Source organism: Colossoma macropomum, unplaced genomic scaffold (genome assembly GCF_904425465.1).
Source record: "Colossoma macropomum unplaced genomic scaffold, Colossoma_macropomum, whole genome shotgun sequence".
NCBI lineage: Eukaryota > Metazoa > Chordata > Actinopteri > Characiformes > Serrasalmidae > Colossoma > Colossoma macropomum.
The window spans coordinates 26,314,860-26,339,582 of record NW_023494809.1 but is presented as its reverse complement, the minus strand read 5'-3'; the positions used below and the strand labels follow the sequence as shown (position 1 = coordinate 26,339,582).

The 24,723-nt window shown below is 41.1% G+C and overlaps 2 protein-coding genes across 3 annotated transcripts in view; both read left to right on the top strand.

Moving 5' to 3' along the window:
• Window positions 1-10,073, top strand: part of stag1b (stromal antigen 1b) — a 41,330-nt gene extending 31,257 nt beyond the window's left edge. For both annotated transcript variants that reach the window (XM_036558330.1, XM_036558329.1), the window contains exons 24-34: window positions 1,577-1,751; window positions 3,749-3,888; window positions 3,983-4,084; window positions 4,319-4,467; window positions 4,978-5,106; window positions 5,473-5,678; window positions 6,826-7,003; window positions 7,129-7,242; window positions 8,456-8,570; window positions 8,695-8,775; window positions 9,943-10,073. In XM_036558330.1, the coding sequence (XP_036414223.1) occupies window positions 1,577-1,751; window positions 3,749-3,888; window positions 3,983-4,084; window positions 4,319-4,467; window positions 4,978-5,106; window positions 5,473-5,678; window positions 6,826-7,003; window positions 7,129-7,242; window positions 8,456-8,570; window positions 8,695-8,775; window positions 9,943-9,966 (1,413 nt within the window). In that variant the 3' untranslated portion in view covers window positions 9,967-10,073. The remainder of the gene's footprint in view (window positions 1-1,576; window positions 1,752-3,748; window positions 3,889-3,982; window positions 4,085-4,318; window positions 4,468-4,977; window positions 5,107-5,472; window positions 5,679-6,825; window positions 7,004-7,128; window positions 7,243-8,455; window positions 8,571-8,694; window positions 8,776-9,942) is intronic.
• Window positions 10,074-19,092: 9,019 nt separating this feature from the next.
• Window positions 19,093-24,490, top strand: msl2b (MSL complex subunit 2b). The gene is made up of 2 exons (XM_036558204.1): window positions 19,093-20,691; window positions 22,002-24,490. The coding sequence occupies exons 1-2, from the start codon at window positions 20,550-20,552 to the stop codon at window positions 23,684-23,686; spliced, it is 1,827 nt and encodes a 608-aa protein (XP_036414097.1). The 5' UTR covers window positions 19,093-20,549; the 3' UTR covers window positions 23,687-24,490.
• The last annotated feature ends 233 nt before the right edge of the window (window positions 24,491-24,723 follow it).

The following is a 24,723-nucleotide window of genomic DNA, read 5'->3' as shown; positions in this document are numbered from 1 at the left end:
GGGCTTGTTATTAGTCTATAAAGAAAAGTGTCGTACCCAGATAACAATAGCTAAAGGCTGAATACTGCTACTACCCCCACAACCCGACCCACCACCCCCATGATTTTTTTGTTTGGCTGTTCACATTATCTTTTAAATGTGATCTGTATGCGACATCAGTCTGAACAGATCAGCTCCTAATCCGACCACATGCGTAAAAGAGCAGCACGTGACGTTGCTCCACGCGGCTCATCCAGACGTAAACAATCCTGACTATGAATGAACGCCAGTCGCTCCCAGAGGATCAGCTTCATCTTCACCAGCATCACAAAAGCCATCATGAAGCTGACAGCTGGGCTGATCACCCTGAATGTGTTCGAGCCATAAAAAGGGCACGGTCACTTCTTTGGTTCGTGTCCTTGGATTCTTTAAACTTTGCTTTCAGACAATTAACTGTTCTTTGACGCTGCAGCCTTTCTTTCAAAATCTCTTCTGAACGTGGAGCGGTTGCGGTCTCTTCTAATTTTTTGGTACAGAAACATCAGCCTAAATGTTTATGAGGTCTCAGCAGCATGAAATGATGAATGTCGAGTGGGATTGACAAAAAAGTCGCAGACTGATTCGCGTTGCCGCAGATCGGATACGTATCCGATTTCAGTACCACATATGAAAGCGTCTCAAATCGGAATTGAAAACATCAGATTCAGTGCATTTCTTGCTGGTCACACTGACACACAGACACGCATCTCTGTCACATATGGAGAAAAAGATTGTATTTGAGCCACTTTTACCTGCTGTGTGAAAAAAAGCCAATGTAGCCATTTTCCTTAGTTAGAAGCTAGTGATATATATATTAAAATGGTCAACAAAAAAAAAAGAAACTCTTAAAGAGAGATCTGTGTGTGTGTGTGTGTGTGTGTGTGTGTGTGTGTGTGTGTGTGTGTTTATATGTTTGGCTATAGTATTGACCGATGAACAACATTCAAGTGAACGAGCTGATCAGTTTAACTGATTCCTATGTGATGCGAGCTGCCGTAAATCTTCACTAATTTATTACAAAAGACTCACAAAATGTGTTGCTTATCGAGGTTATTTCACTCATGATGGAGTTGAACGTCCCTCTAAGTTAGCAATGGCATGTGACCTTGGATATCCATTCAGTAAAAGGACTATGAAAACACATTGCAAAACAAGGAATTTTAAAAAAAAATGATGTCTTGAACTCGCTTATGTATCATTGTGGCTGTCTAGGTAATTAAAAATCCAGTCAGATTCGCCTGTCTTTATATCTGACATAATGTTACAGCAGACATTATACATTATAGCATAAATTAACAGTTTGTTGGCGTCTTTGGGACATCTGTCATAAGAAAAACCAGCGGTTTGAAAAATTGCACTGTTTTGATTGTCTGTCTAAAATAAATGAACATATTCAAAAGTATGGTTAGTTATGAAGTATGTAAAGTATTTTGTTTTTGAGGGTAGGATTGAGAACGATTGTTTGACTACTTATTTAGAAACAGTGTGTTCCAAGCCTGTGAAATGCTGTCTGGGCCGGCCTTAGTGAGTCAGTGTGTGCTCCTCAATATCTCCGCAGGCATTCATGTTGCTGTGTGACTTGCTGATGATCTTCAGCCACCAGCTGACCACAGGGAGCAGAGAAGCCCTGCAGCCGTTAGTCTTCAATCCAGACAACACCCTGCAGAGCGAGCTCCTCAGCTTTGTGCTAGACCACGTCTTCATTGACCAGGACGACGAGAACCAGAGCATGGGTGCGTGTTCCTTTTCTGTCTGCCACACATTCTGAATCAGAATGGCTCAAAGGTATTTAAACGAAGGAGAACAAGTTAGTCATTTTAAAGCTTAAACCTGAGTTGCAAATTTAAAGTACGGGTTTATTTTCTAGAGACTATAACATTCAGTTGGAGTCCTCCAAGATGATCCTTTGTAGTTGAGGGCAAGACTCAGTAAACTTCTCTAAAGACACTCTGTGCCAACATTGGGCCTCATTGACCAGCCGTTCTTAAGATAAAATTTCGGTACCGCTTTAAAATAAGACTACCCTTATAAAACGTTTATAAACGGTTTAAAATTAGTTTATTAATGGGCATTAATTAGGCCATAAACACCTTAAAAAGCATTAATAAGCAGTTATAACACAAATAAAAAGGGCAACAGTGATGTTATTTGCCTAATAGTGAAACCCCATTCATTTATATACACACTTAAAAATGATAGTTCTTCAAGGGTCCTTTAGTCAAGAAAATGGTTCTATATAGAACCATGAACACTCAAAGTACCCTTTGCATGATTGAAGGGTTCTTTGCATCGTGAAAGCGTTCTTCAGATTAATGGAGAATGTGCTGTAGATGGCACTATGTAGAACCTATTTTGAAAAGGGTCCTGTATAGCACCAAAAGTGTTCTTCTATTATTGTGATCTCAGGCTTGTTACAGTAGAAAAACGCTTTTTGGTGCTATTTAGAACTCTTTTCATAAAGGTTCTATTCTCCATCAATCTGAAGAACCATTTGGCGACGCACAGAACCATTTAATCATGCAAAGGGTTTCTTGGAGGGTTCATGGTTCTGTAAAGCACCATTTTCTTTACTAAAGAACCCTTAAAGAACCATCATTTTAAGTGTGTAGTTAAACCGCAGTTCTTGCTGGTTGCTTATTTTACTTTCCCCCTTTAATAATGTGTTATAACTGATTACTAATGATTTTTAAGGCGTTCTGACCTAATTAATAACCATTAATAAACTAATTTTAAACCATTAATAAACAGCTTATAAGGGTAGTCTTATTCTAAAGTAGTACCAAAATTTCTTCTTTAAACCCACTTACACAGTTTTCACGAAGATTCTGACATTCACCAGTGTTTTCTTATTTGGGATTTGCTATTAGGTAAGAACAGAATCTACACACACACACAAGAGCACAAAGGTGAACAGTTCTGTGGTTTAAGAACACAACATGAATCTGACGAACTTCTTCTTATGATCGCTCTCAAGAACACATTTATGAAAGACCTTAGGAAGATACTGGTGAATGAGGCCCATTCCTTTTGGTCACACTAATTTGGATGGTCCCCTATAGATGTTCTACAGATACTTAAATCATTAACAAACTTTCTGGTGATGTTCAGTCCACATTGTGATTAGGGTTAAGGTTAGGAGTAGATGTAAGTTTAGCCTTGAGGTTAGGATTAGGAGTAGGGATAATATAGAGATATATAGATTTAATAAACTCTTTCACACTGAACTGGTAGTTTTGTTGCATTTAATAGATATTTAGTTGAATGTTACTTATAAAGAGACTGAGCGTTTACAAAGCATCTGCAGTGGATCCTCCACATAACACTCAACTTAAAGTTCGGTTGCATTTAACAGATGTTTAGTTGAATTTTACGAAAAGATATAATGAGCATTTACAAAGCATCTACAGTGGACCATCCAAATAAAGCGTTACCCTAGATAATCTGCTTTTTTTGGCTTGAGATATGAAGGCTTACTCTGCCATTTAGTTGTGGTAGTGATATCACATCTGCAGCACATGGGTAGGTTCTGACTATCGCAAGCTCTGTGTTATTGGGTTAAAATTACTCATTGAAAACATAAGACCGCATTGTTATTGATGTGCTCCATAACAGAAACTGCAGCTCTTGCTGCATTTCGATATGAAAACGATTAATCTTTCAGCCCCAGCTGAATCCCTATAGATGTTCTAACCATTGATCTCTATTGCATTGTTATACTGGCCTTTTGTAGAGGGTGATGAGGAAGATGAAGCCAATAAAATTGAGGCTTTACACAAAAGGAGGAACCTTCTTGCTGCTTTCAGCAAGCTCATCATATACGACATTGTGGACATGCCTGCGGCAGCTGACATCTTTAAACACTATATGAAGGTATAATGTGGTGTTTTTTAAAGTTTGTTATCTGTGCAGTGGGTTTGTGACTTGTTATGCGATCACTTATGATTCTTGTTTTGCTTTTATTTAGTACTACAATGACTATGGCGACATCATCAAGGAGACCCTGAGCAAGACCAGACAGACGGATAAGATCCAGTGTGCCAAAACACTTATACTCAGTTTGCAACAGGTGAGAAACGAGATTACGATCATAATCAAATCTGTTCAGAATCGTAAGCTTCTGATCCATGTCGAATTCAGCCTCACTCTCTGTGGTAATTCCCAGTTAGAAATCCTTTCTAGTACCTAAATGTAACTTTAATGCAGCAGATTAGCAAGTGCCCTCTTGTGTCTGCCAGTGCATTTCTATCGTCTGTCACATCTTTTGTCTTTTCTTACTTGTGTGTCTTCTGTCTATTCTCAGCTCTTTAATGAGCTTGTGCAGGATCAGGGGCCCAACCTGGATCGAACCTCTTCCCATGTGAGTGGCATTAAAGAGCTGGCCCGCCGCTTCGCTCTCACCTTTGGACTGGACCAGATCAAAACCAGGGAGGCAGTAGCAACGTTGCACAAGTAGGTTGCTCTGCAGATCAGTGCACAGATTTCTTTCAAATTAAAGAGTCCAGCTACAAACTAAACTGTTTGTGGAAGATGGATTGTTTTACATCTTCTATTCCTTAATTTCATTACCTATTTTTTATTTATTTATCCCTATTTAATCTGTTATCTCTGTGTGATCTGTTATATATTGTTATTGTATTGTTGCAATTTTAAGTTTTTTTTTTTTTAATACTATTTACTATTATGATTATTAACATTGCATTTTTTAGCATTTAATATGTTTTTACAATCCGATTTTTTTTTTTCCCCCCCAATCCTTGATTTCTGTATTGGCTTGGCTACTTTGTAAATGAGGGTCTCCCTGAGGGTACTCAGAGCTTGAATGAAGGTTGGAAAAAAAAGAGGAAAAAATAAATGCAAGCGGTTTCAAAGTTTTGTTTTGTTTTGTTTGTTTTTTTTGCTCTAAAAAGAGCTTGCTTAGCTTTACAAACGTGCGATTTATTTTATTTCCCTTTTTTTCAGGGATGGAATTGACTTTGCCTTCAAGTTTCCAAACCCCAAAGGAGCAGAGTACCCTCCCCCAAACCTGGCTTTTCTGGAAGTGCTCTGCGAGTTCTCTTCCAAACTTCTCCGGCAGGATAAAAAGACTGTGTAAGTAAATATGTTGTGGTGAAATCAGTGTTGGTAAGAAAAGGCTGATTGTCCTTCTGTGATCAAAACTGTGTCCCTATGTTAGAAAAAAACATGACCATTTTGTAGATGTAAGGCAGGAATCCCCAAATGCAACCTTATTTAGAAAAACTAAAAGAGCCAAAACAGTACATTTTAGGTGCTGACATTAAAGTTAAGGTTAGCTTTAGGTCTAGGCATAGCATTACTCAGCAACAGTATTACACAAATAGTGCTCGTGTGTGTGTCTGTGTGTGTGTCTGTGTGTGCATGTGAGTGAGAAACAGATATGTTATGGTTATATATGCTGTAGCAATATCAAAATATAATATGAAATTGTGTTTGCAGACATTCATACTTGGAGAAGTTCATGACCGAGTACATGATGGAGCGGAGAGAGGATGTATGGTTGCCACTGATCGCCTACAGGAACTCTCTACTAACGGGAGGAGATGAAGACCGCATGTCTGTTACGACGGGCAGCACCACCAGCAGAGCCAGCACAGTGCGCAGCAAGAGGGGCCGACCGCCACTGCACAAGAAACGTACAGACGGTGAGGTTACCCTTAGATTCTTTTTATTTTTATATATATATATATATATATATATAGATTATATATATATATATATATACTCTAATTTCTCAGAAACAGTAATGTTGTTGGAGAAGAATAAAACGCTCTGAATTCAGTTCATGGAGGCCTTGCTAATTAGCTGATGAGCTGAATCGGGTGTGTTTAATGAAGTAGTGTGCTGAAGTCTGCCATGAGTCTTTTTATCAAAGATTTCACAATATACAAAGGAAAAACAGTCCCATACCCCCAAACCCCACTCATCCCACCCACCCTATAAATTCCAGTATTACATGAAAACTGGGGTATTGTAACTTGAAATAAATACATATTGTGGTGTCACATTTTATCCACATATGTCAGGAAGGGCTGCCAAATCCTATAAGGTCTCTGTACAAATCCTTGATGAGAGTATCTTATTTTCTCTAGCTTGAGATATTGCATAATCTCTTTGATCCACTGAGAATAATTAGGGGGAAGAGGGTCCTTCCACCTAAGCAGTATTAATCGCCTGACCAGCAAAGTGCAAAAGGCCAGTATGTTGCATTTATATTTTTTTAGTGGGGTATCTGGTGGTGCAACACCAGATAATGCAATATAAGGAGAGTAGCCTATTGGTTCTTCCAGGATTTTAGAGAGAGTATACAAAATAGATTTCCAAAAGTGATGTAATCTTGGGCATGTGCAAAGCATATGTAGTAAACTTGCAGTGTCTTGCTTGCACCTATCACATGTAGAATGCAAATTAGGTCTAATTTTGGACAGTCTAACCTTATACCAATATACCTTATACCAAGTCTATACATCTTGAATTTTATGACAAAATTCCTTTGACAAATAATAAAAAAAAAATTATATTCTGTTCAATTCAGTTGATTTACATTTATGAAGTTCTTAGAATAGACATTACAAAGCTCATTTAGAGTTTATGCGGAGTTATGCAGTAACTGAGGTTTGGTAGAGAAGCCATATCTGAATTCCTCTTCCCCGGCTAAATCCCTGCATGTATTCCTGCTCCATATAAGTCTCACAGCACTATGTCACTGCCTTGTATCCGATTAGGGACTAGATTTAGCACCTAACCACAATGCTGATCTCTGCTTTCTCTCTCTTTCTGTGCATAAAGCAGCAGATGAAAGTGTGGACGGCTCGTGGGTGATACGCAACGACACCATTCAGACTCCTGGAGGTTTGCAGACACCGCAGCTCACATCCACAGTGCTAAGGGAGAACCCGCGACAAGCAGCAGAACATATCCCAGAGCAAGACTCCTCAGAACCAGGCTCTGAACCCGACTACATTCACAAGTATGGACCAGACCTAAATAAGCACTCACACATGCTGCTGATGAAAGATTTCCAGATATTGTTACAAGGTGACTGTTCACTCGTCCTTGTTTTCTTGCGTGACCACCTGTGTCGTCTCCTCTCAGTCCACAGATGCAGATGTCATGGCTCGACCAGCAGAAGATGGAAGAGGTGAACAGGAAAGAGAGAGGCGGCATGAACTACATGAAGGCGCGAAGCGGCGGCGTAAGGCAACAAGTGTAAGTACTTCTAGCGTTGGGGATGTTCACCTCCCAGTCCAGCTACTCCGGTAGTACTGCAGTAATCTCAGCCTTAGATGCTCTGCCCACAAACGCACACAGACTGTCTGATATCTAATGTACACTCAGACGGTCGCAACCATCAAAGTCTTGTTATTCGCTGTCAGCACTGCTGTCTCTAGTCTTCCATACATTTTCAGTGGTCAGACACAAAACAAACTCGCCGGTTTGTAAAGATTTTGTGAAGTTCGTGTCACGCTATCTTTAAAGGTTATTCAAGGGTTTTGTCAGTGTTACAACAGTAGCTGTCATTGGTTGATCTGTGGGACAGTCAATGTACCAGTTTACAATAAATGTGTTTACCTGCACTTAATTATCCGATAACTGCGGAAAATCAGATTTTGTTAGTAATCCAGTCAACGCGTTCATGTGCACTTAAACTCCAGGTCTACATGAGTCAGGCAGATTTCTGCTTTGATTTCTGCTTTGAAACCAGCCAATAAACTCACAGAAGAAGACATGGTGTAAACATAATGTAAAACTCAAAGTTCATACTGCGGCTTTTTTTAAAAACATTGCGCCGCTTTATCTGAAAATATGAACACACATTACCTAGAAGATGAAGAATATTTAAATCCTTCATTTCATCAAGCATGTATTTGGTTTCAGCGTCGCTCTGAGTGTTTTGCTGTGTCTCGCTGCAATGTTGCTCACTTATTTCCGGTGCCGCCATCTGTTTTCACACATGCGCAGACAGAGAAATCCAAAAGAAATCAGAGTAAGAGTTTACATGCATTGAGATATCTGATTACTGAGCTGAAATCCAGCTCTCTCTTTATCAGACTTCTTAATCGGGATTTCTAGACCGAGTATTTCTTACTCCGATCTAAGAAATCAGAGTATGCTGTTTAAATGACCGTTTCAATAATCAGATGTTTTATCAGTTGTATTACTAAGAATTTTGCGGAAACTGAAAAGCAGTATTGTGGTATATCAGTATCAATAACGATATCGACTCGCCCTTCTTGTTTGCACCCACTACTTTACTCATTACACCCCAGATTAGAGATGTTAACCATGTTCAGTAACATGGTAGAGCAAAAAATCCTTTAAGAGGAGCTGTTTATATTGCCAGATGATACACATTGTTGCTTATGATTGGCCATGTGACTAGGCCACTGAGCTTCAACCTCCTCATGTCTTGTCATTTCAGACGTGGCTTAATGGAAGATGACGCAGAGCCCATCTTTGAGGATGTGATGATGTCATCGCGTGGTCAGTTGGAGGACATGAATGAGGAGTTTGAAGACACCATGGTGATAGATCTGGTGAGTTCTTTGCTCAAGGCACCTCTTATGACATCAAACTCTGGTTTGATGAGTAAAACTGTATCAGTGTAGACAGTCTTTCTCAAACTGGAACATTCCTGTTAATGTGTTTCTCTCGTCTCAGCCTCCATCAAGAAACAGACGAGAGAGAGCTGAACTCAGACCAGACTTTTTTGACTCCACAGCAATTATAGAAGATGATTCTGTAAGTATCTTTTATGCCAGTTCTGCATGATATGATTGTGTCCTCACTGCTGAGACAAAACCTTGTGTCTCCAAAATGGCTTTTTTCACAAGAAAGAAAGAAAATACATTTTTCATCTTTGATGTGAGTTAAAGAGGAACTCCACCAATTATTCAAAATTCTGAATAATTCAGTCCTTGAGATGTGAACAAAGTCAAAGTGGTTTGGTGTGAAGTGGTTGATTGTAAAGACTCAGATTTCTTTACTGTGGTGGTGATAGGAACCAGGGGTCACCATGACTACAACACAAATATAGATATTTTATTTACTATCCAAAACCACCAGTGAACCTACACGTATCTTCTGAGTTTTTGTACGAAATGTTAAAAAAAATCTTTTCAAAAAAAGTTTTTAGAATCATATCATGGGACTATTTTGCCTGCATGTACCCCTCTGCGATGAAATCATTAAAAAAATTACAGTCTAAGATTAAATCTTTTTCATAAAACTATTGTAAAACAGTGTCTCAACCATCAGGAAGACTAACAATTCTGTGTAATAACTTTCTGTGAGGGAGCTTTTAGAGGCATTAAACTCCTCAGACGTCTGGTTCCCATCACCACCACTGAGAACCATTCTGACTTGGTACATAACTCTAAAATGGAGCACCTCACATCAGACCACTCTGATCGACTTTGTTTACATTTTAACCATAAAATTATGCAGACAAAAAAATAAAATTGGTGGAATTCCCCTTTAATGTTAAAAACTATTTTATTTAATGTAATTTTGGACCATCTATATTGGCTCATTCATCATGAAATTTGCATATAATGTAAAGGGCAGCTGGCGTTTTTAAATTATGTGTGACAAAAATGAAGATGATATATATCGCTGGTGTTGGAACAAAACCTTTTATCTCCATTTTTGTCGTTTTTTCAGTTTTTAACATAATTTGAAAATACCTTTTGCCCTTCATATTGTGTGTAAATTTCATGATGAATGCACCAAAAGAAGCGACCCAAAATGACTTGGAAAAACGTCTGGTTCCATTGACTTTCAATAAAGTAAAATAAGTTTTTTCCTTCTCCTGTAGAGTTACCATTTCGGAGATAAAAGGTTTTGTTCAGACAACAGCGATATGTTAAGATAGTTATGTTAATAGTTTCTTTTCTTGTTTATTCGCAGGGATTTGGTATGCAAATGTTTTGAAGCAGAGAGCAGATTCTGTGGGGGAATCACAACCAGCAATGTCATTTCTCCAATCAAGCAGCACCGTGTTTTGAGAATCACATGTTCAACATTATTTTCAAGCAAAAGACTTTTGTGCTTTTCTCAGTGATAAAGTCACAGTCACATGTTTGACACAGATGAAAAGTTTGGTGATCATACTGAGTTTTAGTGAGGACCAGTGCGTGACTCTCCTGTCTGTCCATCTCTTCTGTTTTATCACGGTACACGCGGCCGAATACGTAACATCAAACATCAAAACGAACTCTTTGTTTTTTGTTTTGTAGCGTTCTCATATAAATTTGTCCCTTTTTTTATGAAGTCCCTGCAAAGCGTGGCATATTTTAACACCGTTTTAAAATGATTGTGAAGTTCATGTACATACTGTATGGGTTTATGTAACGTCACGGTGCGTTCGAGTTGAGCACCACTTTGGCGCTCGGCGAGTTTTCCTACTTTAAATGTGGACACACACATACGGAGGAGGAAAGTGGGATTATCAGGAGTTCAACAGCAGCTTGGTTTTTTCCTCAGATGCGATATTAACAGCTCGCCAGTTTACACTTTACTAGTTTGCGTTTACCTCCTCTGGTTAAAGAGCCTCTTCGAGTGGTTTGACCGTCAACTTTCCATCTGTGAATACGTCCCAGCTGTAGAACATCTACACGATACTGTGTGTCTGTGAATGTTATCTGTTATCTATCGGGACGTGACGTCCCGCGTATGAAAGCGCATCAGCCTTCATTTTAGAGCGTCAATGTGGTATTCACGAGTGATGTCATATCCCTTGTTTAGGATGGTGCCTATAGACTACATTGCTATTTTAATTAGGACTCATCAAGCTGGGGGGGTTACCATTCGTTCACCATGTTGACTGTTCATTTTTTTTATGTTTAAATAAAGGTATTTAAAAAGTATTTTCAATTAAGTAAATTTGCAAGAGCTATCGGAACTCGAGTGTTTGGTTTTTTTTTTTGGTTTTTTTGTTGTTTTTTTGGCACAATATTTTTGTTGTTGTCTGTCCCCAAACTGTACTGGAAGTATTTCTTCATGGCCAGAACAAAAATTTAAATATTAGCTGTTTTATTTTTTGTTTTGTTTGTTTTATTTTCCCTTTTGGTCACTCCCTACCCGCATTAATTCTCAATGAAAATCCACATAGACGAGAGATTATGTGCGTTTTCTCCAGCTATTGGGAAGAAAACTGTTTGGCCTTCAAAATTCCCGACGGGCGGTTTCTTTTTCTTTATGACTGATATACAGTTTGTTTGATCAAGAAGTCATTTTCCTGCCACCCTGCTTGGAATAATCGGTCAACTAGATTTTAACAGTTGCTCTGGAGAGAAGTCTACATTTTGTTTCTGTGTTGTTGTTGTTCAGTACCAACAAAATGCATTTTAATAAAAATGGATTATTCATAAGTTGTGTTTGTGTTCTAAAAATACTGGAGTTTGATGGTTGGTGTTAAAGGAGACAGCAGTGTTCTCCAACTCGGATCCTGTGCAGCGCTGCACGGCTTAAAAAATAAATAAATTACATGACTGGGGGCGTGCTCCCCAAGCAGAAATAAGAAAATGGCCCTAAAATGTCTTCACTTAAAGTAGAAATGGACATAAAATTAGATGTTTGGACAAGCCAGCATACAGTAGGTCTGTCGCTTCATTCGAATTTTCCCGTTCCACCTTAAATGGCGCATCAGCAATCTTATTGTTCGAATGTTCCCGTTCCACCTTAAAATGGTGCAGCTTCAGGCACCAGAAGGTAACTGCTGCACCATTAAGGTGGAACGGGCAAACTCGAACAAGAAGCTGGCGAAAAGGAAGCCAATTTTATCTTAATTTTACCTTCTTACTGTGTTTTTTGGAGGGTTTATTTTATTGTTCTGTGTATTAAGATTAGAAGTGATTCACACACTGATGGATTTGCTGATGTGTGTGAGACTGTGTTTCTATCAGAGCTTCGGTTTTTAACTTCAGGTGCAGACTGAATACTTTCCAGCTGGTCTGGACGGCTAATTATCACGATCAGTTATTAAAGATATAAAGGCTACCGAGAGCAGTCAGTGCAGCTGGATTAATCTGTGTTTGAGGATTATAACAAAACAGATTTGGTGAGAATCGGTTGAGTAATAAGGAAGTTGTGGCCGATTTAATCCTGAGACTCTTCGTCTCTCAGTGTAAGTGCGTTTGTTCACAAGCGGATCTTGACCGCTCCAACATGGCGGACGCGCAAACGTATCACCTCAGCTAGAGAACAACAGACAACGCGGCATCTAGGTAAGTATATCTATTGCTCAGCCAATCAGATCTTAGGACCGAAACTATACATCCATTTGCAAAACACAGATCAGGAAAAAAAACGGCCTCACTTTATATGGATAGTCCCCTATTGATTATCTACAGATGTTCAAATTGTTAACAAACTATCTGTTGATTCTAAACAGTGGTGGGGTTGGGGTTAGGTTTTGGACCGGGGGTTAGGATTTGGACCAGGGTTAGAGATAGGATCAGGGTGAGGGTTGGGTTTAGGTTTTGGGTTGAGGTTAGGATTAGAGCAGATTTAGAGTTAAAGAAAATTATGGTCAATTTAGTAGATATTTAATTCAATGTAACTTGAAAGTAAATTCAGTGTCTACAAAGCATCTAAAGTGGACTATCCAAATAAAGCAAAAGTCCTGAAGTCAAGCAGTGCTATCTCTGTCTTAGATAAGACACGTCCTAAGCTTTTAGCCAATTGAACAATGAAGAATGAATGAAACGGCCGCATCTGGGTGTCATTTTGTCCGAAAAATTCTGCCACTTGAAGGCCATTCAGTGACCTTACATCAGGACTTATTTCTGCCTGTTATTTCCTTTTTTCAGCTTATAAAGTAGACACATCTCTTCATTCAGCATGGCTGATTTTTAAAAATACTACCAATTAAAACTCCCAAGCAGTGGTCGCTGAGCTTCGTTATAGTCACCAAAGCCGTGGTGCCTTCATTAATGAAACAGTTTGCAGCACTTATTTGCTGTACTGTTGTTTATTGATTGACTTTTGCCAATACATTCATTTATAATCCTTTTTTTCCCTCTTGTCACGTTTATCATTATCAAAGAATTCAAATGAAAATATGTTCCACAGGCCTTTGTACATTTTTGTGTTTGGAGTAATTAACGAGTTGAATCAGGTGTGCTGGATGAGACAAAGCACAAAAAATGTGCATAGTGTGGGGTCTCCAGGACCAGGACTGGGATTGGGATTGGGACCCCCTGATGTATCACAACACGCAGATCAGACAAATCATTTATTTCAGTTTATTTCAATGACAAACAGTGGAGCAGAACCTGCACTGTGAAGGGCTGTAACTGATACAGGGAATATTTTTGTGAACCTCATCTTCACAGGTTGGTTCATCTGTGTACGTTCATGTTTCATGTTCTATCTGTGTTCCTGTCAGTCACGGTTTCATCTCAAATTCAGAGTATTTGTGTTACAGAACAGTTACATGTGGACCACAGCACATCGTCACTGTCCAGAACAAAACACTTTTATTTGAACAACATGTTCCACACAGTACCTGACATCGGAACGTACTTCATGATGGTGATTTCACATAGAAAAAAGTACTAGACTCTTAAAAAAGAGTTCATCAAGGGTTCTAAAGGGAATGGTCCGACAGAGTTCTGGATATACCATTTCATGCCTAAATGGTACTTTGCACGGTAAAATGGCTCTTCAGATTAAAGGAGAACATGTAAATGGTTCTATATAGCACCAAAAAGGGTTCTGATATTGTTACGAAGTCATGCTTGTAACAATAGAACAACACTTTTTGGAGCTATATAGAATTATTTTCAAAAAGGTTCTATATAGAACCCCATACAACACATTCTCCATCAGTGTGATGAACTATTTCACCATGTAAAGAACTACACACTTTAAAAAAGATGGTTCTTCAAGGGTTCTATAGTAAAGAAAATGGTTCTACATAGAACCATGAATACTCAAACCAATCTTTGCATGATTAAAGGGCTCTTTGCATCATGAAAGTGTTCTTCAGACTGATGGAGAAGGTGCCATAGATGTACATAGAACATTTTTGAAAATGGTTCTATATAGCACCAAAAATGTTTCTACTGTTACAAGCTTGACATTGCCGTAATAAAAGAACCTCTTTTGGTGCTATATAGAACCATTTTCAAAAAGGTTCTATATAGAACCATCTATGGCACCTTCTCCATCAGTCTGAAGAACACTTTCATGATGCAAAGAATTATGCAAAAGGTTCTATGAGTGTTCATGGTTCTATTTGAAGCCATTTTTCTAAAGAACCCTTGAAGAACCTTCTTTTTAAACTGTATTTGAGCATGAAATAGTTGTATAATAATTCTCATAATTCTCAGTAGAACCATTCTGTTTACTGAAGAACCCTTGAAGAACCATGTTTTTCAAAGTGTATGGTAACGGCCACAGAGTATTTGCACTGAGCATAAAATTCTAGTCCTGCTCAGTTTGTAACACAACACTGAGGCAGACAATAACAAAATGAGGTTCTTCTGCTGTTCTAGACAAAATGAGGACGACCAGGAGGAAAAATACAGTTTCAAAGAATGTTCAGATCAAGAAACTACCATCAAAGAGCAGATTCAGCTGGAACCAGAGAAAACGTTCTCAGAAGTGGACGAGAAAGCCCTGACCGAGCTGGTCACTAACATCTGAGAGAATATGGATTGAGAAAAGATGGATGAGGAAAAAGCAGGGGAAGCCGGAGAAGCTGTTCAGTAGAGGAGAAGGAAAAGGATGAAATGAGGATCTGATAAGAGGACGTAAAGATGGTGGAGAAGGTGCAGAAGAAGAGGAGGGAGTGAAGGAGGAGGTGCAGGAGCTGATGGTGTTTAAGGAGACCATAGGTGACCATACCACTAACTGACTGTAATTGTAAACATATAAAGGGCACATATGATAAACATTAAAAAGAAAACAAAATAAAAGTCTGTTTTCTCAATGATCTGTAAAATTACAGTCATTTAAGTTCTTAGAAATGCTGCCTTTTACTGCAGTTCAACACTTTCACTAGTTCAAGTACACACTATGATGGTTCCTCACTGGTTCTTTAGTAAAGAAAATGGTTCTATATAGAACCGTGAACTCTCAAAGAACCCTTTGCGTGATTAAATGGCTCTTTGTATGGTGAAATGGTTCTTCAGATTGATGGAGAATGTTCTGTAGATGGTTCTATATAGCACCTTATTGAAAATGGTTCTATGTAGCACTCTGCAATTTTGCAATCTGAAGAACCTGTGCACGTTGCAAAGAACACTTTAATCATGCAAAGTGTCCTTTGAATATTCATGGTTCGACATCTCCATTTTCTTTACTAAAGAACCCTTGAAAAAACATCTTCCTTAAGACTGTAGTTATTCAGATGTACAGTATTTTACCAGCACTGCAGTAACACTGACATGGTGGTGGTGTGTTAGTCTGTGTTGCGCTGGTCTGAGTGGATCAGACACAGCAGTGCTGCTGGAAATTTTAAACACTGTGTCCACCCACTGTCCACTCTATTAGACACTCCTACCTTGTCAGTCCACCTTGTAGATGTAAAGTCAGAGATGATAGCTCATCTGCTGCTGCACAGTTTGTGATGGTCATCCTCTAGTGCTTCATCAGTGGTCACAGGACGCTGCCCACAGGACGCTGTTGGCTGAACATTTTTGGTTGGTGGACTATTCTCAGTCCAGCAGTGACACTGAGGTGTTTAAAAACTCCAGCAGCACTGCTGTGTCTGATCCACTCACATCCACTGTGAGGATCCATGGGGGTCCTGACCACTGAAGAACAGGGTAAAAGGGGGCTAACAAAGTATGCAGAGAAACAGACGGACTACAGTCTGTAACTGCAGAACTACAAAGTGCACCTATATAGTAAGTGGAGCTGATAAAATGGACAATGAGCGTAGAAACAAGGAGGTGGTCATAATCTTATGCCTGATCGGTGTATGTTTCGTTTATTTGCATGCATTTAATTATTTTTTAAAAAAATGCATATTGACTGTTAAATTGTACAGTACTTTGACAGTGAATATACTTTTTTGATTTAGGTGTAGATGAGAACAAGAATGTAGATACAAGGTAGAGATATCTGATAAACTGACAACTCAGTGCACGTCTCAAGTCAGGTCTCAAATCATTGGTGTTAAAGTCAAACTCGAGTTGAGAGTCTTCTTAATTTCGCTGAATTGAGTCTGAAGTCAGTAAATCCATGATTGGAGTCCAAGTCATGTGACTCATGTTAACACTCCATTAGGACTCATATAAAACAACCTTCAGTTGATTCTTCATTTTTAAATTGTTGCTCCACATCTGCTGAGTCTGTGAAAGCAATGAGAGGGACTACCTACATGGAAAAACAATATATGGACATATATTTTTGTATATTTGAAATAAGTCAAATACAGTGTAATCCATGCCGGCATATAGTCCAAACACTAAAATGTATCTCGGAATATATTTCCATATTAAAATGTATGCAAAACTACGAAAACGGACTCCATACTTCTTAACAATCTGACCCAGTTAAACATATGCAAAAAAAAATAAAAGTGGGCCAAGTACAGAGCCTTGCGGCACACCACAGAGTATGTCATGTTTGTCTTACCCAAGTCGTATAGACTAACAAAATATTGTCTTCCAGTTAAATATGTTGAGAATCACTTCCAAGAAGACCAACCAAGTTTTCAAGCTGTTTATGATGTGTCCTATGATCTACAGTGTGATGATTAAATGCAGCAGTTAAATCCAGAAGCACAAGCACTGCTGTGGTCAGTATTTATTCTCCCGTTGAAAGATGCTGGGCAGCTTCAAGCCTCATTAACTTCAGTTATGTAGCAGTCAAGCTATGCTTTTTGTAAATCTTCTAATTTATTTCTTCACCGCTGTGCCAAAGGCTGTCAACTGCTCTGGGAAATGTGATGTGAAGAGACTAAAATGTTTTACATTGTTGAAGGAAAAACAAGACTTCTTACCAAACATCTGGACACATGCTATTGTTTTAAATAGGCCATATCCTACATTTTTCTTGTATTGTTTTTTTTTTTCTTTTTCCCTGAAGTCCACTTTTGTGATGTTTGTTTGGTTCTATGTATCAAAAACAGTCGCAATTCACTTTACATGACCATTTTCCCACCTCACTTCATCTCTTGGAATTAAACAGTGGTGGACAGTAACTAAGTAAATGTAATTTGTTACTGTACTTAAGTAGTTTTTTGTGTATCTGTACTTTACTGAAGTGTTTCCATTTTGGGTGATTTTTTACTTTCACTTCACCACATTTCAGAGTCAAATATCTTTTATCTTTTTACTCCTCTACATTATGCGAAATCTGTCGTTCCTTTTGGTTTATGTGTGTATAAAAACGTAACGTCAAAACGTAAGAAGAGCAAAGCAAGAACACCAATCAGGGCACAGCGCACTTAGTTTTGAGCTTGTTTTGACCTGTTGGTCATACCGACCCAGTGCAGGCAGACGGTTCAACGTCAGTGCAGCAGCGTAAAATTTTGGGAGTGTCTATTCAACATAAATGATGAACTAACCTAACTTTGTGTAAATAGACCACAATATAGAAATATGTACACATATGTAGTTGTGACTGACGTGTCTTTTTTCTGAATTTATACAAACACTATTTCATTTTATAGTAAATTTGTTTTGGCTAGTTTATGTTTATGAACAGAGACCTACAGACGCAGTTTAGTAAAGGAAAACTCATTTGTGAACCTGAGTTTAAAGTTTTTATTAAACTTAAACTTGTAACTAAGTTAAACTGAAACTTTGCTTGTTTGTAAAAAGTGATTTCAGAGCCACTCAGTACTACCTGATGGAAACTGTTTGCCTTCAGTGTTTTGTGCTTATGATAATTTTAATAGAAATCAGCCTCAGACTAATGAATGACATTCTATTAAAAGACTGGTTTACCAAGAGTGACACTGGAGTATTTTCACCTGAGTTAATGAAGCAGAGTCATGTTACAAAAATGATAATAGGACATCAGAGTTATAATTAATCTTTTACTTTTACTTCTGATACTTAAGTACATTTGAAGGCAAATACTTTTGTACTTTTACTCAAGTGGAGGTCTAAAGGGAGGAACTTCTACTTTTACTGGAGTAATATTTTACCTTGGGTATCTCTACTTTAACTCAAGTACATGGTTTGTGGACTTCGTCCACCACTGGAATTAAACATGTGGGCCTTTAAAACTGATATATAGAAATGTTCTGCTTAGCTGCCCTTTATTGTGCCTCTTTCAAAAAGCATATCCCTCCCTAAAGCCTCGATGTGAATGGGTACTTAACTGCTATAGGTTGCAAAGACAGATATATGTAAATGCAGTGGTTTGTGTGACATCACAAAAACAGTGAGAGAGTTTTAAACACCACTGTGTCACTGCTGGACTGAGAATAGTCCATCAACCAAAAATATCCAGCCAACAGCGTCCTGTGGGCAGCTTCCTGTGGCCACTGATGAAGGACTAGAGGATGACCAACACAAACTGTGCAGCAGCAGATGAGCTACCGTCTCTGACTTTACATCTACAAGGTGGACTGACAAGGTAGGAGTGTCTTATAGAGTGGACAGTGAGTGGACACAGTGTTTAAAACCTCCAGCAGCACTGCTGTGTCTGATCCACTCGCACCAGCACAACACACACTAACACACCACCACCACGTCAGTGTTACTGCAGTGCTGAGAATGATCCACCACCCAAATAGTACCTGCTCTGTGAGGGTCCATGGGGGTCCTGACCACTGAAGAACAGGGTAAAAGGGGGCTAACAAAGCACGCAGATAAACAGATGGACTACAGTCTGTTATGTACGAATTATTCGTTTATATCCATTCTTGCTGAATAAAATGACTGGGGTGGGCGTCAGCCCAACGTAAGATCACGTTTAGGACCCCTAAATGTTGAGAAACGACCCTGTCTGTCCTCCTCCTCCTCCTCCTCAGCCCTCCACCTACGTAACGTTTATGTAACCAAGGGAACAGTTCAATCCCGCCATGTTCTCGGACCTCGCCGTGTTCTCGCGAGACTCGGGGGGCAGCAGCGGCAGCAGCAGCGCCCCCTCCTTGTGCTAATGCAGAGAGGAAAAGGGAGGGGAGAATCGCTACAGCCCCAGCAGCCTTTTCAAACACAAATACACCGCACATTTTACACGTTTCCCCAGCAGAAACCCGGACCCCGAGAGTCGGATATCGTCTACGATCGGCATCCCGCTCCCAACGCGTCCCGAGGCGGCGGCAGGGCGGCTGGACAAACCCAACAAACCCCGGACCGGAGAAAAGCGGCCTGTTTTGTTCCTGATCTCCCGGAGCCGAGGCTCAAGCTCGCTGGCGACCGGTGGAGCAGCTTCTATCGCCTCCTTTCATGCTTTTTTGGACGTTTCTTCTTTCCTTTTTGCCTCGCCGTGCCCGTGTACTTCAAGTTATGTCGCTGACGTGAGCTACTAAGCTAACGAACTGAAGCTAACGTTGTTTTCGGCGGCTCGCGAGAAAGTCGTCCGAAAAGCGGGCCTGTTTTGTTTTTGCAGCGCCATGAAAAGCAGAGGGGCACAATAACACACACACACACACACACAGACATATATCCGTACACACACACTGGTTCCTCGGCTCTCCGCCTGCGCCGGGCGCTAACGTTAACGCTAACGGCGGCTCGCTCGCCGCGAGGAAGGCAGGTGATGTGAAAAAGCGGCGCCGCGGCCGCGAAACGACGACTGGAGTCGACGACGGGGAGCTAACGCGACCCCAGCAGGTGGAAAGAAATCTGGAAGGTTTGAATCCAGCAGCTCCGGGCTGCTCTTTGGAGGCCAGCTAGCGTTTAGCGTTAGCATTACGGCTCCTCCGCGGCGAAGAGCGCCGCCACTGTTATTGTTGTTGAATTTGAAAACGAAAAAAGGCGAAAGAAGCTGATATCCCCCCTCCTCCTCCTCCTTCACCTCCTCCTCATCCCCCCTGAAGAAACAGGCCCTCTTCTTCCCAGCAAGGGTCGTTTTTTTCGGATTCAGCACGAGCTCATGATGATCATTCGGGCTCGTTTTCTGTCACGGATGAGAGGAAAAGCCGTCAGAAGTAATGGGGTGGTGGTGGTTGTGCTGAACGCGATGTGCGCCGCTGTGCTTCTGTGGAAAGACATTTCCAGCGTACGTGTGCGCTGATCAGCTCCCCGTGCTAACCGGGCTACAACGCTCAGCCGTGGATTATAATATACACCTATATAGCTTATATATGTACGAGTTGGGCTCCGGTCACCGCGTGGAACGTCTGCGGAGACGTCGGACTTGCAGCCCGTGAACATTATCACGGAGGACGGCGTTGGTCAGCGAGGTCCGCCTTCCTTCCTAGCCAAGGCATTAATCTGACTGGGCCACATTGTGGAGAACGTTGGCCGGCGGGACCTGCTGCGTGATCCTTTCCTCCCCCCCTTTCTCTCTCTCTCTCACTCTCTCTTTCTCTCTCCCTATCTCTCTCTCTCTGTTTATTTTCTCCCCGAGCTGCATCTGTCGAGCCCTGAGACTTGCTGAGGATGAACCCGGTGAATGCGACCGCTCTCTACGTGTCCGCTTGCCGTTCGGTGCTGCAGTGCGATCCCCGGGACCCCCAGGCTTTAGCCGAGCTCTATAAGCTACTACCGTTCTTCAGACAGTCCCTCGCCTGCCTAGTGTGCGGTAAGCATCCATCTAGTGTTTTAGCGCCTTTTGTTTTTTTACCCCTCATGAATGTGTATGTGTTGAGTCGTTTGCACGTAGCTCCTCCTTCTCCTCCTCCTCCCCCTCGGCTCTGTCGAGCACGACACACCCCCGTGGAGTCCCAATGCAAACACAGTTCATTTTTATCCATCTGATATTCTGTGTATACCTCTTATTAGACCTGCACGTGTGTAGATATTCATATCTGCAGGTTTGCAGATATTCACACATCCGTTTTTAAACTCATTCCACATCGGCTCGTTGTCACTTTCTTGTTTTTTATTCTCTTCAGGGGTTCTTTAGTAAAGAAAATTGGTTCTGTATAGAACCATGAACACTCAGAGAAACCTTTGCATGATTCTTTGCATCCATGATTGATGGAGAATGTGCTGTAGATGGTTCTATATAGGACCTTTTTGATAAGAGTTCTATATAACTTGTAATAATTGGAAAAGCCCTTTTGGTGCTGTATAGAACGATTTTCAAAAAGGTTCCATGTACAGCAGATTCTCCATCAATCTGACGAACCCTTTTGTGATGCAAAGAACCCTTTAAGCATGCAGAGGGTTCTTTGAGTGCTCATGGTTCTATACAGAACCATTTTCTTTCCATTTTTAAGTGTGTAGTCTCCTTAAAAGTGTGCTTGTCTGGTCATACATCGCCAAGATAAGTCCCTCGCATGTGTCACATATTTGGCAAAATAAAGGGATTCCTCTTTTGAAGCATGCCTGTTCAGTTAGCATGCTGTTACTGATTATGTGGTATGTTGTTTTCAAATTTTTTCACGTGCCATGGGCAGTGCACATTTTTCAGGTCCTTGCAAGCATTTAAGAATATAAAATAAATCTAGGTTCAGTTGCACATTCGTTGCTCTATGTATTGCATCTGAATTGTGCAAGCATGCATTTTCCTACCTGAACATGTAGATTAATCCGTGTGTAATTAACCGCAGGTGACAGTGGAATTCATTGGAAATCCCCCCCATGGGTATGCAGACAGGGATACGGGATATTTTTAACCGGAGTGATTCATGAGCAGTTCGGTTTGCATGTCGTGATGCGATTTCTATTTGACATGCATGGTGCTTAAATGTTTACAAGTAGATTTGTGTGAGTGATTTTAACATTTTTAATCCATTGCACAGTGAGTAGCAGCCTGCAGCTTGCACTGAGGTTGTTGACAAAGAGCGCCATCTACTGACATAGTTGCACCCACTGCATGCTGAAATGTTTTCAAGTCAACCATGAAGTCTTTTTAATCTCAAATAATTAGTCTGTTTCTTTGCGCAGGGAAGTTGCTCCAAGATCCGATCGCCCCGACCAACTCATCGTGCCAGCACTATGTCTGCAAAACGTGTAAAGGCAAAAAGATGATGATGAAGCCGTCTTGCAGCTGGTGTAAGGACTATGACCAGTTTGAGGAGAATAAGCAGCTATGTATTTTGGTAGATTGCTACAGGAAGCTCTGCGAGTACATCGCAGAGTCTCCCCTTGCCTCCCACATTTCAAGTGCTGTGGGGGGATCCCCGGACATACTGGCTCTGTTGAACGAGGGCCTTTCGTTGGACAATAACAAACAGGGGGAGGACTCTCTTTCACTGAGCTTGACGCAACAGTCTCCTCCTCCCTCAACCTCGGAGACGCCTCCTGAGGAGGATCCGTCGCCCCATTCGTCCGAGGTGAAAGAGCAGACCCTGAGTCCGTTAGGGGTGAACGGCCTTCAGGACTGTAACGGGTTAAGTAACGTGGACGAGTTAACATCCAGCTTGCCCTCACCTCACAGTAATGTCCCGGTGACAGTGGAAGTGGAGGGTGAGGTGGTGAAACAAGAGAACTTTAGTAATGAAATTCCTGTAAGTGAGGCTGTGGCAGCGGCCGGTGAGGAGCTTTGTGCCAGCAGCATGGACATATGCGGTTTCGGAGAGGACATAAAGCACGATGGGGGTACTCTCTTGTTGAGCGTTGAGGAGGTGCTCAGGACTCTGGAGCCAGACCACGTTCCTCAGGATGAGTGCCCTGCTATCCTACAGTCAAGCCTCGAGGCTTCAGGGAACATAAACGGACCGTTTGGCTGTTCCACCACCTCTGCTGATTCTTCTCGGCAGCTTTCCTCCCTTCCCCTTGACTCTGCAGGGGTCTTGGCGCCCCAGCATCCGGCCACACAGCAGAACCCTCAGCCCTCCTCTGGAATATCCTGTTCTGCTGTTACTCCCAGAGTGCCACGGTCTAGCCGTAAACGCTCCCGCTCTGAGAGCGACAGCGAAAAGATTCTGCCCCTGCCCATCTCTACCATTATCAGGGGGCCCGCTCTTGGTGCCTCTGTGACTGTTCCTGTCAAGTGTGAACCTAAAGCTCCAGCACAGGCTGCACCCCACATGGCGGCTGTCCCCAACGGTGGGGGGTTGTCGAAAGTGGGGAAGGCCTTGTTGGTGCCCAGTAAAAGTGTCAAAAAGCCTCTTGACCAGCATGGACCCAAAAAGGCGTACACAAAGGCAAAACAGACCACTCCCAAGTCGAAAGATAAGACGAAAGAACGGATTGCGACCAATCCCCTTGTTCCGGGGAGCCCGACAAAAGTGGTGTACAAGAAGCCGCAGGAGAAGAAGGGCTGCAAGTGCGGCAGAGCCACCCAAAACCCAAGTGTTCTTACGTGTCGGGGCCAGCGATGCCCGTGTTACTCCAACCGCAAAGCCTGTCTGGACTGCATATGCCGAGGCTGCCAGAACTCCTACATGGCCAACGGTGAGAAGAAACTGGAGGCGTTCGCCGTGCCGGAGAAAGCCCTAGAGCAGACCAGGCTCACCCTGGGTATCAATGTCACCAGCATAGCAGTGAGAAACGCGGCCGGCAGCGGGGCTGGGGGGGTGCTGAATGTCACCTCTGCCGCAGGCCCACCTGTAGCCACGTTTTTAGCTGCTGGACATCATGAAGACAAGGGTTTTGATGAGACTTTGGATATGAGGTTTGACTGTTGAGCCCCGCACAATGCTCTTACCATCGCACCCCCTTATTCCAGCCTGGCTCACTCTTGGCAAGGTGCCACCGAGACCTGGAGGGGAGCCAGCGGAGTCAACAAAATAAGGCAGCTACTGTGATTCTGTTCCAGTTCATGTTATCAATTGAATTAGTCGTTGCTGAAGCTTGTGCCTATAAATCACTTGTAACTTGCTTTTTTTTGTTGTCTTACACACTATTGTGAATTAGAAAAGAGTCATGTTACTGTAAGTTGAAAATTCTTTTGGCAGAATTTTTTTTTTTTTTTAATTATTATTGTTTCACTACAAGTGATCTATACGCCATGATCTTTGGCAAGAAATGCTTGACCTCGTTGTTGTGGGTCATGTTATGTGCATATGTGGATGACTTTTGAGTTAGTAGGCTAGAAGACGAGACCTGTTCAAAGAAATGGTACCTGCTATGTCAGTAGAGACTGGTTGTATTTATAAACATTTTTGTACACAGACCTATGGAATTCAATTTAAAAGTACATTTTATGATATATTTTTTAAGTTACATTAACAACATTTGCAGTATTTATTGGGCATCACTTAACATAGATTGCAGTCCATCTAGGGCTTCATCAGGATACCATTTCTACAGATGCAAGTCACTGAGATGCAGTATGTTCGGTTTCTGTCTAAATTATGTTGCAGTCCTGTTTGTGCTAGTTTATGCTGTCTAAAACTTTTTTTCCCTTGGGGCATTTAAATACCTGTAATATAAATGTAACATATTTCCACATAAAAAGAAAAAATCTAAACCTGACTCCTGTCTTTTATTTTTCTGACAAAATGATTGAACATGTTTTGAAGTTGGTAGAAAGACATTTTTAGTAATGAGACTTTTAGGAAATTTAGCCTTGTCTTGAGTTGGAATGTTTGATGCAGTTAGCCTTTAGTACCACAAGAGGGCAGAAGAGAGGTGTGGAAAAAAGTCCTGCTTTCAAAATTAAAGGGTGAAAAACTGAGGGGTCTTATCTCTTTCAGGGGAATAATTTGGACATTTATAACAT

Excerpts from the sequence above, each read along its gene's own strand:
- msl2b (XM_036558204.1), top strand. The coding sequence starts at position 20,550 with ATGAACCCGGTGAATGCGACCGCTCTCTACGTGTCCGCTTGCCGTTCG. Across the intron at positions 20,692-22,001 it reads CCTCGCCTGCCTAGTGTGCG|GGAAGTTGCTCCAAGATCCG; the intron begins GTAAGCATCCAT and ends TTCTTTGCGCAG.